The sequence below is a fragment of the Sturnus vulgaris genome, chromosome Z, assembly GCF_052056855.1.
Source record: "Sturnus vulgaris isolate bStuVul1 chromosome Z, bStuVul1.hap1, whole genome shotgun sequence".
Taxonomy (NCBI): Eukaryota; Metazoa; Chordata; class Aves; order Passeriformes; family Sturnidae; genus Sturnus; species Sturnus vulgaris.
The window spans coordinates 62,698,662-62,712,482 of record NC_142283.1 but is presented as its reverse complement, the minus strand read 5'-3'; the positions used below and the strand labels follow the sequence as shown (position 1 = coordinate 62,712,482).

The following is a 13,821-nucleotide window of genomic DNA, read 5'->3' as shown; positions in this document are numbered from 1 at the left end:
TTATTACAAGATTTTGCTGCTTTCCCTTTGTCTACAAGCCTCATGCTACAAACACCTAAAATGGGCCTTGACTATATCTTACATATTAAATAAGTTGAAGTGCAGAGAACTTTCAGGTTTTGCAGGGATGTGATATGAAGCTGTGAGTAGTGCTGATGAGAATGCCATTCTCTAGTTTGTATGGTGTTCCAGTGGGGTGGGTTGCAAGATGTTAACCACAGGGATAGCAGTGAAACCTTGAGGACCCTTCAGGCCATGTTCATTTGGTGCATGTTTTGTACCAGACAGCATGAGCTGCTGCAGTCTGCATTTGTCTTAAACCAGTCCAGATCTGATACAGCTGCTGGACAGTGGAAGGCATTTTCCTGTGTTATTTGCTGTTTGCACAGCCTTTCCTTCTTTTTAGGGAAGAGTCATCTGGATGGATTTATCCATTGTCATCCATGACTCCTACTTGGGCTGCAGTGGTATGCGGCTGCTTTTGAGCAGCAGATATGGGATCAAACTTGACTTGGAGGGTTAGTGGACGCCTTTGTCCAAGAGACATAATTAGTTGACCAGTTGTCAGACTTGGAGGTTTAGGCTGCGAGATCTGGAAGATAGGTGTTTTTAAATGCAACTGTTGAACTCAGTGTTGGGACAAATAAATCTTGTTGTTCAAGTCACTGGGGCTGCCCCTGTTGCAGTGTGCATGTTCTTGGAAGTATGCCAGTGCTAGTGAACCTTCACGTTTCAGTGTCCTGTGTGTGTGGACTTAATGCTACTCCCACTGGCATGCTTGCAAAATATGAAATTCTGAAATTGATTGAAAAATTTGAAATACCAAATCCTGATTGTTATATTTATGAAAGAGAGTTGTGAAATCCAGGTAGTTGGTTGAGACAGATGCTCTGTTAGTGTTCGGGTGCAGAGGTAATGCTAATTTTATTATAGGTGGCAGTGATGTCAAAACACAAGTTTGTCTATATCCTATGCATTGATCAGAAACAGTAAGCTTTTATATACTGCTCTCAATTTCTTTTCCAACTCTTTAGTATCTTTGTATTGGCATGTTTAAGATACAGTGGGTGAATATTTTTCATTTTAAATCAATGTTTTCTCTGTTTTATGAAGAGATTGTTAAAATTAGCTTCAGGCTAAAGTGGATGAAAAGTTTTGACTTCGTAATAATTTCAAAGTGTGTTGTTGATCTGTTCTTAAAGTGTTCCAAAGTTCAGACAGAATTGAAAGATGGATGCTACTTTACCATTGCAAAGGAAAACCACTTCTAAAAATACAAAATTTGAATGAGCTAAACATGGTTTAGACTTTTGCTTGTCTTGGGGAAAAAAAAAATGTAACCACCGATGTATGTATGAAAAAATAGCTAATGGGCATGGTTGGGAAACTACTTTCCAGAAGCATTTCTGTCTGTTGTTGTTAGGTAGGCAAGATGAAACAGAGGTGTTTATACTTTATGCAGTGATTATATGTTTGCCAAGTAGTATAGTAGTCTGAATAAATGCTGGCTGGTAGGTCTGCAAGTTATTTTAAATATTGTTAAAGACAGAGAGTAAATGCTGATAACAAATGTAAAGTTACATGCGGGGGAGGTACCTGCATAGGTCTTGCACGCTGAATTACCCCGCTCCCAGAACAAGCTCTTCCATTTTTTTCCCAGTAAGTAAATTAATCTGTTGGCCTCTTCTTTGAAAGTATAGCAGCTCTTGTGTGTTCCTGACTAGCAAGCAATATGTATACATGGGAAAAGAGTCAGTTGATCAGTGTTAAGGAGAACATTAATTTCCAAATACAGCTAGTAATATACTTCCTGATTTTAGGAGAATGTGTACATAGGGGGTGAAGCATGGACAGTGTTCTGAAAAGACACATGACAGAAAGCTAATCAAAAGCATGTTTTTTTAAGCTTTGGGGTATTACTGTAATCCAGTAATTTTTGTTTTTTCTGTCGAAGAAAAACAATAGCCAGTGGTGATCTGTGGATGTGTTTCAATCAAATCCCTCAACTGTAGGTACACCAAAACTTAAAATAATTTTTGGTGGTTTTTTGTTTGTTTTGATTGTTTGGGTTTTTTTTTTTTTTTTTTTTTTTTTTTTTTTTTTTTTTTTTTTTTGGTTTTTTTGTTGTTGTTGTTGTTTTGTTTTGGTTTGGTTTGGTTTTTTTTGTTTTTTGGGTTTTTTTTTAGCCACTGGAATTGTTGGCTGAACACACACAGACGGACCACACCACCCTCAGCATTTTACATGGCTACTTCTGATAGTACTTGTTCATTTTGATCTGTGTATTTTCAAAGTGCCTGTTTAGACTTGGGCATATTGAGGATGGTGCTTTTTAACGCTGACATTAGAGATGAATTAAGCCCATGAGACGTCATTAATGATGCTTATTTGGTGCAGTAACTTTGCTTCTTATACTCTCAGGTAGTGAAACTCACTATTTCAAAATTTGCTTCTGACTTGAGTAACTAAAAGCCCACCTGCTGCTACTTCTCCGCATGCCACTGTTTTTTTCTACTCTTTAGTGTGCTGTAGTTTGAACTTTGCTTTTGTTTTACTCTGGAGTGTTAATTTTTTTTTTTGTTGTTATGACAGGCATATATTATCCTTGTGCTGGCAAATATTACATTGTAATAGTGTGAATTTCCAATTACCAGGTGGCTTTAAAGTCCCGGAATATTTTTAGTCAACAGATTGAATGCTGTCTAGCAGATTTTGGCAAAAGTTGTTTTGTAAAAATCAGACTTTTAAATGCTTTCTTCCTGATGGCACTTTGGCACAGTTCCCTTCCAAATGTATGACAGCTGAGAACACTATTTTATTGGCTGTTAAATAACATTTGAGGTGCGTTTGAAGTGAGTGTCCAACAGAAGCAAAATAATTTTGTAAAAGAGCTTTATTTTATGTATCGTCATAATGCTTCATCTTCTTCTCTGAACACATTTTTGCAGAATGCAAAGCCTCTGTGCATTGGGCGTATCAGCTGAGCTTGAGTGACTGATCACATGCTGATTTGAGAGCAGTAAAACATTTCAAACTGCTACTACTAAAGGAAAAGGTGAAACATGCCTGTTCTATAAATAGCTTCTGTAGGCAGCAGTGAACACACTTTTCTGTCTGTAGCTGTTTTGTTGTGTTTAGCTAGTAATGAATCAGCGCTTTAACTGAAAACTGAAATATCATTGTTCTTGGAGTTGTTTGGAATATACTTGGATAAATATTTCTAGCAAAGGTTCTGGAACTTTAGGTGAAAGAGAAATTTTCCCTTTGAAGGGAAGTACTTGTTTAGGATGAGGGCTGCCAGGTTTTAACATCTCTTTTCTGCTCCTTTGCACGTGTTAGTGAAATGTATTTTACTTCAGGTCCCCACATAGGTGATTCCTTTTGTCTTTTTTGCAGGAGCGTGTAACATCTTGCTTTTTGACAGGCTGTAAGTTACTGCTGGTAAGCAATTCATAGCAAAGCACAGTGTGTCAACTTTTTATCTGCTACAAACCTCCCATACTTTAGTAGGAGAATATTAGATGGTTAGGTTAAAAAAAAAAAATAAAGCTATATGTTCAGTACTCTGCAATGTTGAGGGTCGGTGATGAAGGTGTAATTTGATTTCTGGTGGGTTAAATTACAACAGCCTTACCAGTGCTTCTGAGCTGAAATTTCTTGAATTATTTTTTCTGATATGGTTAACACTTTTTAAAGGTCATATTTACTAACAACAATTTATTTCTTTAAAAACGCAAACAGATAAAGAGGATTAAAATAGTGTTTCATAATTAGGATGCATTATCTGGTGTGATGGTTAATGCAGAGCTTTTACATCTTTAGCCTGCAAGAGCAGCAGGTGTTTTTATTTAAACTCCCAGTAACTTAAGGGTAGGTTAAGTAAGGTGACAATATTAGTGCCGTCATTGTTTAGACCAGTATTTGTATTTCTAAATGTTTCTAAATTTTGGTGCTTATAACACGAATTCTTCATAAAAAACCCTCAGTGGAGAGGGAGCAGTGACTTGTGTTTGTGTCTTGAGCAGTGCAGGGATTTAAGGGCAGGCCTGCTCTTAACTTGGAGTATTTCTAGAGACCTTCATGTTTCCAGGAGGGTTTTAGCTTTTTTTGAATGCTTGAACAACGTACTGACAAATTGAAAGTGATAATATTGTTAGAGTAGCTGGTTGGCCCGTTTTATTATTACTTTGCATCTGTTTAATAGAAAAGCTTTCACTGGGTATTTTTCTGCTGTAGTTAGTGGGAGTTCAGGTATTTACAGAGAGTAGGAAGGAGTAGGATTAGGCTCTTTCTGTGTTCAAGTGTTAGATTTTTCCTCAGCTCATGGACTACAGATGGGGTTTTTTTAATGTATGCTTCGCAGGAAAGTGGAATTAAAATAATCTCACATGCAGTTTCTTTGGGACCACCAATCCAGCTTGCACTTACTGGGAATGAACTAGAAATAGATAGAGCTGGTTAAACTTTAACGAAGCCTTTCTTTTTGAGAGAAGGCACTAAAAGAAACATGCTATGACTGCTTAAAAACCGGAAGACAGAGGAAGGAGCTCATGATGTGTGGGGCGCTTATACTCCCTTTCTCTCAACAAGGGGTGAGTGGGAGCCAGAATACTGCTTGAACGTGGTCTTGTTCTTCCACTGCCTTTCCTCTCTGTGCACTTTATGCTGACTGCCTCTTCAGCCTTGACTCCTAACTACCATTCCAAAATATCCCATTGCAAACCCGATGTTAGTGTGTGCATATGACCTTTTCAGGGTAGAGTATGAGAGTACTGCAGTACTGCTGACTACATAACCAGCTCTGAAACATACAGTATAAGAAAATGGAAAAAAATAACGGATTTTCCTTTTTGTTTCCTGTGAGATTAACAGCTTTTTAAAAATGATTGGGGATACAGCATTTTGGATTAGAGTTATGTATATATTGCTGCCCCCTCTCCTCCCATGTCTAAACTTTGTGATAATGCTTCCTGCAGTACACTTCTTTGGTATTTCAAGAATATTAGATGAATTTTTGACATTGGGCGAGTGTGGATTTACATTGTTTCCGTTTTAAGTATTTGTTGTATAACACCTTACTTGCATCTGTCTCGGATTTTATATGTACTCTCCAAATCTAAGGCTGGTGTGGCATATGAAATGTGGTTTCATTGCCCTGTATCTGTGTCTCTGATTTAATGCTTGAGCTGAAATAAATGTAAAATCAAAAAGAAACCCCCTTATTCTGCTATACAGTGATAAAGCATTGAGAGCCAAACCTGGGCCTTCCTGTTGGACATAAGAATGGGTTTAGGTTGAATCTTTGGCACTTCAGATCTTGTACTGTGCTGACACGTGATTTGCTGAAGGAAACATCTTGCTTAGAGTACTCCATGTCTTCTTACAGTACACACAGACCTAGCTCTTTTGTGTTGTGCTTTGTTATGATGAGTGAAAAATAGGACCATAATGCAGACTTCATATGCATCTGGAGCAGTGCGTATGTGTCTTGTTACAAGTGTTACAAGTCTGACATACTGTGTATTGGTAACTGCAGCAGTTTCCGTGTCCGAAATGCTGCACAAACGTAGCGGTTCTACTGGATCACTTGGGGGATAGTGAGCTTTAGCATGAACTCAGTGGTGGAAGAAGTGAAAGCGAAGAGGATATGTGACTTGTCAGTGAGTCAGCTGAGACTAGGACCTGAGCTCATGCCACTAGAGTGCACTACTTCCTCCTCACTTATTGAGAGAGTGCTTTAATTTGCTGGTAGATGCCTCAGGCTCCCTGGTGGGGAGGGGTTGGAAAATTGCTGCCCATTTACTGAGTAGTTTCATGCTAGTCTTGATGGGATGCTGCTCTGCTTCTGCAGCTGTCATTTACCAAATAAACAGTTCTCTTGCTGTTAAACTTATATGAATGTTGTGGAATGGCAGCGGGCTTGTAAATTAATTTTTTACTCCCCTTTTGATTTTATTGGAGATGAAAGAGGTAAGTGTGGCAGAAGGGATTAGTCATATTTGTAATTAAAAGAAGTTCTTTGATATGTATCATTTTTCATTAACAAAACTTTTTTGATAATGATAAATAATATTTTACATATATCATTAAGTTCTCTTTTTCCCCGCACAGGTTTCCACTTGAGTGGTACAGTAACAGAGCCTGCAATGCAATCGGAGCCAGAAACTGTTTGCAATGTAGCTATCAGCTTTGATCGTTGCAAGATTACCTCAGTGACCTGTAGCTGTGGAAACAAGGACATATTTTATTGTGCCCACGTTGTGGCACTCTCTTTATACCGGATCCGCAAGCCTGATCAGGTCAAACTGCATCTTCCCATTTCAGAGACACTCTTTCAAATGAACAGAGACCAACTACAAAAATTTGTGCAGTATTTGATCACAGTACACCACACAGAAGTTTTGCCAACTGCTCAAAAATTAGCAGATGAAATTCTTTCTCAGAATTCAGAAATCAATCAAGTCCATGGTGAGTTTGATACTTGTCCTTCCTTTTGTTTCATTTCCTCACAGGTTTTGAGTTTTATTTGTACATTCAGGAGTGTGACCTGCCTTGTTGTCTTCCATGCTGAATTATTCTGTGATGCAATGGTATTTACTAAAGAGGATTCTTCTACTGAACCTTCGTTTTAAGATGTTTATAAAACGGTCCTCTTTGGAATAGAGAAAAGAACTAATAAGCAATGAGCTTGAGGTCTTCAGCAGTTCAGTTAATAAGTGACCTGCTTTGCTGCATGCTTGTGTTTTCCAGCTAGTAAAAACTGAGTAGTGGTGTTCTTTTATAGCCATATTGCTAAATGGAACTCTTTTGTCAGCTTACCAGTGTTGTCTTGTTATTTTGTTCTTTGTACTAGTTTTCTGACACTTTGATTGTGGAATTTTGTTTTAATGGCAAAACATAAAAAGGTGTTACTGTTTTTTCATTTATTAAATACAGTTCTGTTAAGCTTCGTAATTTGGTTTATATTTGATGTCAAAAGAAACATAAAAACTGTGTTTTGATGCTTTTTCCTGTTGGTGCTGCAGCAGTTATAGCATAGCAAAGGTCTTGATCTTTCCTACTCTCAACTGCACATGATTTTAGTGGCTGGTTTTTGCTGTGAACAACCTGTGTTTATTAAAGGGTGCCGGGTTTGACTTGAGGCTTCTGACATGGCTTTTTAATGGACCCTGCTGAACTGAGAGCAGGTAGTTGTGGGTTTAAGATGACCCAGCTAGTTTATTAGAGTCCTTTTTTTCTGTAAGGTCACCTGATAGAAATGTCCTTTCAGGTAGCCACAGTTGTAAGTATAAGGGCAGCTTTAGGGGCAAAGAATAAGTTACCCAATATCTAAAAATATCGTGGGGGTTTTTTTGTTTGTTTTTTTTTTTTTTCCATTGACAGGAACAGATCTTGTGTTAAGTATTTGAGGTATGACCATCAGACAAAGAATTTGTAATACAAACAGAACCAGTATGCTTAAGATAACCATGTGTGTGTTAGTTTCAGTGTAGGCAGAAAAAAACCAGTCTTTTTAATAACAGGATTCATCTGCAGCTTAAACTTCCTCCTTGTGCTTCTGTGACCCTAACAGGCTCAGACGGGTGATGCTGCAAGAAAGGGAATTTCAGGAGCAGTGGTCTTTTTTGACATTGGGGCTATGGGGGTGTGGCCAGAGGCAAGGCAGTCGCTACAGTTGTTGAATGTAATGGTGAGAGTGGAAAGGAAGTGAAACTAAAGGAGAGACGAGGCATTAAGCAATAGAGGAACATGCTCAGATGTTATGAGCTGAAAGCATGTATCGTATGAGAGGTATTAACCACCTGAACATTAGTGAGGTAATGGGTAAGGAGGAATTAGAGTAAGAGAGAGGGGTGCAGTAGCTGCAGTCAAGGGTGATTAGAAAAGGGGAAGGCAGGGGTGGGACACAAAGGACAGGTGTTATAAATGTCTGTATTAGCTATATTGTGGCTAATGTAAGGGAAATGACAATGTGTTACAGACTTGATAAATGTGAAGTCTGTAAATTAGACTAATCATGGGCATGTTAGTCTTCATCAGCTATTTTCTTACTGTCAGAATATCTCATTGCTCATTATCATATTAAGTAGTTCTGGAGAAAGAATTAAGATTTGTATCATTGAAAATAGCAGAATGTTTTTTATTTCCTGTTCTAAGTTGATGATCATTTTTGACATTTCACAATGAATTTGAGTAGGTTAGTTTTAAATTATCTACAGAACTGAAATGTTTCTTACATATGTTGCTGTCTTCATAAGACAAAGTGAGTGAGTGAGATTGCAGCATGTCTTTATTGACTGTCACTATTTTCTACTAAATTGCCAAAAGCCAAAGTAGAAGATCTAGGCAGCATAAGAAAATGAACTGCTATACCAAAGGAGACTGGGTTATAAAAGACTTTATATAGTTTCCTGATTTTTCTCTCAGACTCACATAAAACCATGGTCAGAATTTCTTTTCATGTTGACAATACTAAAAAATTACATAGTTATTTTAAGGAAAAAAGAGCTCTTCTGCAGAGAAGTGTTCTCCTGGGATTCATACCGTAATTCTGTTCTTTTGATCTTTAATCAAATTCCTTCGATTAAAAATAATAAAGGCAACAAAAAAACCCTATGAGAGATAACCAAAAGAAATGTTTCTCATTGTGATATCATAGGGTGATGAATGTAAGATCACTGTTTACTTCATCATATCTCCTGTACTGCAGACATTGAATTTGTAGTGCAAAACTGTCTTGTAGAGCTGTCTTGATTTGAACAGTTTGACCTTACTGAACTGGTGTTTGAAGAGAAGTTATATTGAATTCTACTTGAAGGCATAGATAAGTGAGACAAAAAACTTGCCTACTGAAAGCAGAGGAGACCTGGCACAGAAACACCCGAAACAACTTTGATTAAGAGAAATTCTGAATACGAAGTTGGATGAGGAAATTCTTTCCAGTGCTTCCTAGAGGTAGTTGAATTTCAGTGTTGTTCTATATACGACTTCCACTTTTTTCCCCCCTCTCCCTGTACTAGTTTTAATTTTCATGTATTTTTAATGATACCCAAAAAAAGTCAGCTCTTGAATAGTATTTATTTGTATGGAATGGTCTGGGACTTGGAAGAGCTTTGACCACAGATGTCTTTGTCTTCCTTAGGAGCTGGCTCATGGGAGAGATGGTTAGGTGGAACATCAAGTGCTCTCCTTTAAACAAAAAGCTAATTGGATAATGGTTCATCTGCTCAAAACTCTGTGTTATGCAGCATTCAATGACTGTCTTTGGCTACCTTTCAGGAGGTTTCTGGGGGAATTAGTGAAGTGACTTACGTTGACACAGCTTTATAATAACCAATGCCTTTGAGTTTCTTGGTGGACACAAATGATGCAATATCCTTTCTTGCTTCATGACTGAGCCTCACTGCAGGAAGAATTAAGAGGATGCTGTTAAAATCACAGGAATGTGTTGGCTAGTTGCTAACTTCTTCAGGAAAGAGAAGTGATTTATTGGAAACATTTTTCTGTATTTGCCATGCTATTTTCACTTGGTGGTGATTGCAAGAGTGCTCTGCATATTTTTAGAGCACAAAAGCACCTCTTATTTTTGAGAAGATACTGTGTTCTGATTTTCTCATATGACGCTGTTACAGCTGTTTATGTTCCTGATGATCTCAAAACTGGAGTTTTGTGGTGTGTAATTCATACTGAAAGCAACTGAATGTGTTAATACTGATACCCTCCCTGGTGTTTGTACTACAGAACCGATGGCTTCACATTGGATTTTGATTTGGGTATGCTCTCATAAGAAGCTGGATGTAGCTTTGGGTCCTGCCTAGCTGAGGCTTTTTTTCCTCGCTATTAATTTCTTTAGCATTGTAGCAGAGAAAGTGTGGTCTAGGAAGAGAGCAGTCAGGATGGCAACAGATTGTCAGCTGTGTTTGTCATCTTAGAGCTTCTTTTTCATAAGGATGAAACTTTCACTTTGGTAAATTGGTTGGAAAGCAAAACTGTTCATGAGAATTTGAATAGAAATAGCAAAGTAACTGTGGGGTGTGTGGAGGGAGAGAGGGAAGGTCTGTTTTCATATTAATCTCGTATTAGCATTGTTTTTTTATTACGTGCATAGTCAAAAAGGCTCTGCTGTTGTTGGTATAAGGACAGTCTGACAAACCTACTTAATTTTAGCTTTTAAGCTGCACTGTTTCTTTTCCTGAGTGTTTACTGCTGCTGTTGCAATCTATGCTCTTAGAGGAACTGTGTGGATTTCTCTAGACCTTCTGCCATTCTCTGGTTCTCCAACTCACAATAAAAGTCACTTGCCAGTACAGACCCACATACAGATGAACTCAAATGTAAGAGGGAGGATCTGGTAGGAAGCAGCTGAAGTACATTCATCTTCTGAGAAGGACAGGCACCTTGTTTCTCTACTTTTCTTCTGCGTTTGTCAAGTGGCAAGTGTGGGTACATCCTCAGCAAATATTAATTTGTAATATATATTAGCAGTGCTGATGGAGGCATTCAAGAAGAAAACATCTACCAAAAACTTTATAAGAAAATTTCACAATATCTAGTATTCTTCCTATAACCTTTTAAGTTCAAAGGGACAATCTGGAAGTACGTACTGTATTTAACTGGAATGATGGGGGTTTTAGTGGAAAATTGCAGAGTAGGGGTAGGGCTGTATACCTGAATACAATGTATTGTTGATCTGCTTGTAAAAAAAATGTGTCATGTTCAAGAAGATAAATTATTTTTAAAGTTACGGAATCTTTCACATGGCCCTGCCTAAAGTGAAAAATTGAGAGTCTAATTTCAAAAGAAGAATGCAGAAAATGGCAGGTGGATTTCCTTTCAAGAAGAATGAAAGTAAAGTGCTTCAGTGCTTAGTATGAGAATTGTTTGATGAGCCAGATCTGGAAGGGAAGTAAGAGTAGCCAAAACTAGAGAAATTTAAGAAACCCAAGTAAAAGTAAATAAGTAGTAGAAAAAAAATTTGGTAGCTGCCAAGTAACATGAAAAAATAATCTATGAAACTAATATTTTTAGGAAAGATTTTGTCAGATACACTAAGCATAAATATAAAACTTCGTTACATAGAAAGTAGCAAGATTTTGTTAAAAGACATGGAAGATAAATAATTGAAGTATGCTTATCCATATTGATAAAGTTCTTCTATCTGCCATGCACAAGTAAGTTTTGAAACTTAGTGCTATATGATGATGCGGGTTTTTGTGATGTGGATTTTAGCAGGAGAGGTTAGATACTGTTAGTAGATAATACAGCATGTTTCTCTGTATGTACAGAGGGAATGCAGAATTTTTTTAAGTTGAAAAACTTCAAAAAATGTTATTAACCTTCCTCAGCAGCTTAGCATAGCTTGTCCTGTCTTTGTGTTATCACCGACAGCTTCATAGTATTTGCTGTTTTCCTTTGGTGCTGTGAGCCGTGGAACAGCTGTTAAATACTTTGCTCAAAGTCCTGAAGTTGCGTGACTTATGTATAAACTTAGAATTATTTGGGAAATCAAAGGCATAATATTTTTGAATCATTATATTAATGATCTTTGGTTTTATGTAATTATTGTTTAGAATAATTTGAGCATACTAAGTTTATAAAATCAATCACTATTTTGTTATGAATCAGCATATAGCAGCATTGGTTTCTAGCTGGGTTTCTTTCATTTGATCTTCACATAGTACTCATTAAGTCATGTTATTTATTTGTGATAATTTTTCCATATCTTCTCCTTAATGCTGCCATGGAATGACATTTAATGTAATGTAACTGATCTACAATTCATTTGTACGCTTAAATTAATGACATTTTTATTAGAAAGTTCAAGAAAATATCAGTGGGGATGGCTGTGAGTGAATAATTTGGCATGGTTTTATTTGAAGTCAACTCCTATGATACTTCAGAAATAAGGATCAAGGAAGCCTTGTTTTATCCAAATCACCCTGTTGATCTGCACCTGAGTAGCTGGCAGTATAAGAACTTCTTAGTTCATTTTTAGTCATTGCTGACTGCCTGCTTCTATTTTGTAAGATTAAGTCTTCCATGTACAGCACCAGTTCTTGAATGTGGTTGCTCATTTTGAAAGCAGTTGCTTTGTAAATGAACAAAGTGTTTATTTTTTAAATGCTGCTTCTTCTTAGAACTTGGGAGGTAATTATATTAAACATAGAACCTGCTGTGACCCTAAATATAAAAGGTTGCTACCCTATTTTCAAATATTATTAGGTGTTTAGTGTCACAAACAGTTGTGCACAATATTCCTGCTTTGACTCCTGAGATTGCAGTTTCGTAATAGTAATAAAAGAGCATGAGTAAGTATATATGGCTATGTCTGTATACTGGTTATAAATACTACATTTATTGTATTTAACTGTATGTACGTGATGTAAAGTGTATTTCAAAGACTAGTCATGGCAGAAGTTTAAAAAGCCAGAGGCTGGAGAGAAGGAGATTAATATGTTAGTTTTGTGTCTGTAAACTGACACAGTTTAATTACAGGTTTTAATATTAGTATAATTATACAGTACTTTTCACTTTTATAGTTCAAATGTAAACTCATTTATCCTTATGACATCTCTCTAAAGCACGTGAGTAACATTTATCCTCAGGTTACAAGCGGGAAACAGGATTTAGGCTTGGTACCAAACTGCCCTGCAGAGTTTAAATTCAAGGCTGCCCATATTCCTCTTTCCTGTCCACAGCCAAACTGTCCTTCTGCCAGAGCCTTGCTGGTGCCCGTTCAGGGCCGTGCTGGTGCCCTGAGTGAAGCTGCTGCCTTTGGGCTGAACCTTCGGCTCTGCCTATTCTATGTTGAGCCTAAGCCTTCCTGACAGCTACTGCTAGGGCTTCTCATAGCCCCTAAGGCAATTTCCTCCTCTTGCTCGTTCAGGTAGTTCCTTACCTATTCACCCAGACCTGTGTTTTCAGAAGAGTAGTGCCAGTGTAGAAATCCCATCCATGATCTGTTTGAGTGCGAGAGGAAACAGGCTCGATCAGTCACCTGACTGTAGGTGAACCTAGGGAGCTTGAAAAGTGCCTCATTGAGAGATGTGGAAGATGGTCATGTCTTGACCTCAAAACAAGAATTATGGGCAGCAGATGCTGAGGCTTCTCCAGCAGCATAGTAGAATGCCTGGCTCCTGCCTTGGTGGGAAGGTAGCTGGACTTGAGGCTGATCAGACATGGTGTCCCCATGCCACAGCTATTGCCAAAGACTGCAACAGGTGCTGCTTATATGTACACTGAAATTTCTTTAGAATTAAAAATTTTGATCATACTGAATGTTGCCTATATAAGATCTTGTAAGAAAAAATCATTCTGAGTCAGTGTATCTGTATACTGTGCTGAAGAGCACTGTAGAGCTTAGACCCTTGCTTTGGCACCTTCAGTTTTTACAGTCGTCTGACCTAACTGCTTGCAAGTAACATGGTGTGAATATAGTGATACTGTGCTCCTGGTTAAGATATACTTGGGATCCTACTGGCCGGAGTAGCCTTGGTTGAGGCAGTACTGGGTATAGCAGGCGCACTTATTTTTGTAGAGGAAACCTGTTGTTAAAGAATCTGTGGTAGCTGTATTGCTTTTTTAACCTTGTAACACAAAATGACAGGTGAGCATTTGATAAAGTGTAAACAGTTGCAGAAGGATTTTTTTTTTCACCCTCTAAATAGGAAAGCTTAGCTGAGGAGTACTGGGGTATTTTAAATTCAGTTTGAAAGTAACCATACCAAGATTATTTGAAGATAAATCTCTATTGAAGTAAGGAACAAATATAAGTGTACTTTGTATACTGTTGCTTTTATATAGCTCCTCTTCACTGTCCTT

General features: G+C 37.6%; 1 protein-coding gene across 2 annotated transcripts in view; it reads left to right on the top strand.

Moving 5' to 3' along the window:
• Window positions 1-13,821, top strand: part of ZSWIM6 (zinc finger SWIM-type containing 6) — a 105,981-nt gene that overhangs the window by 52,002 nt on the left and 40,158 nt on the right. For both annotated transcript variants that reach the window (XM_088157042.1, XM_014881804.2), the window contains exon 2: window positions 6,112-6,468. In XM_088157042.1, the coding sequence (XP_088013168.1) occupies window positions 6,112-6,468 (357 nt within the window). The remainder of the gene's footprint in view (window positions 1-6,111; window positions 6,469-13,821) is intronic.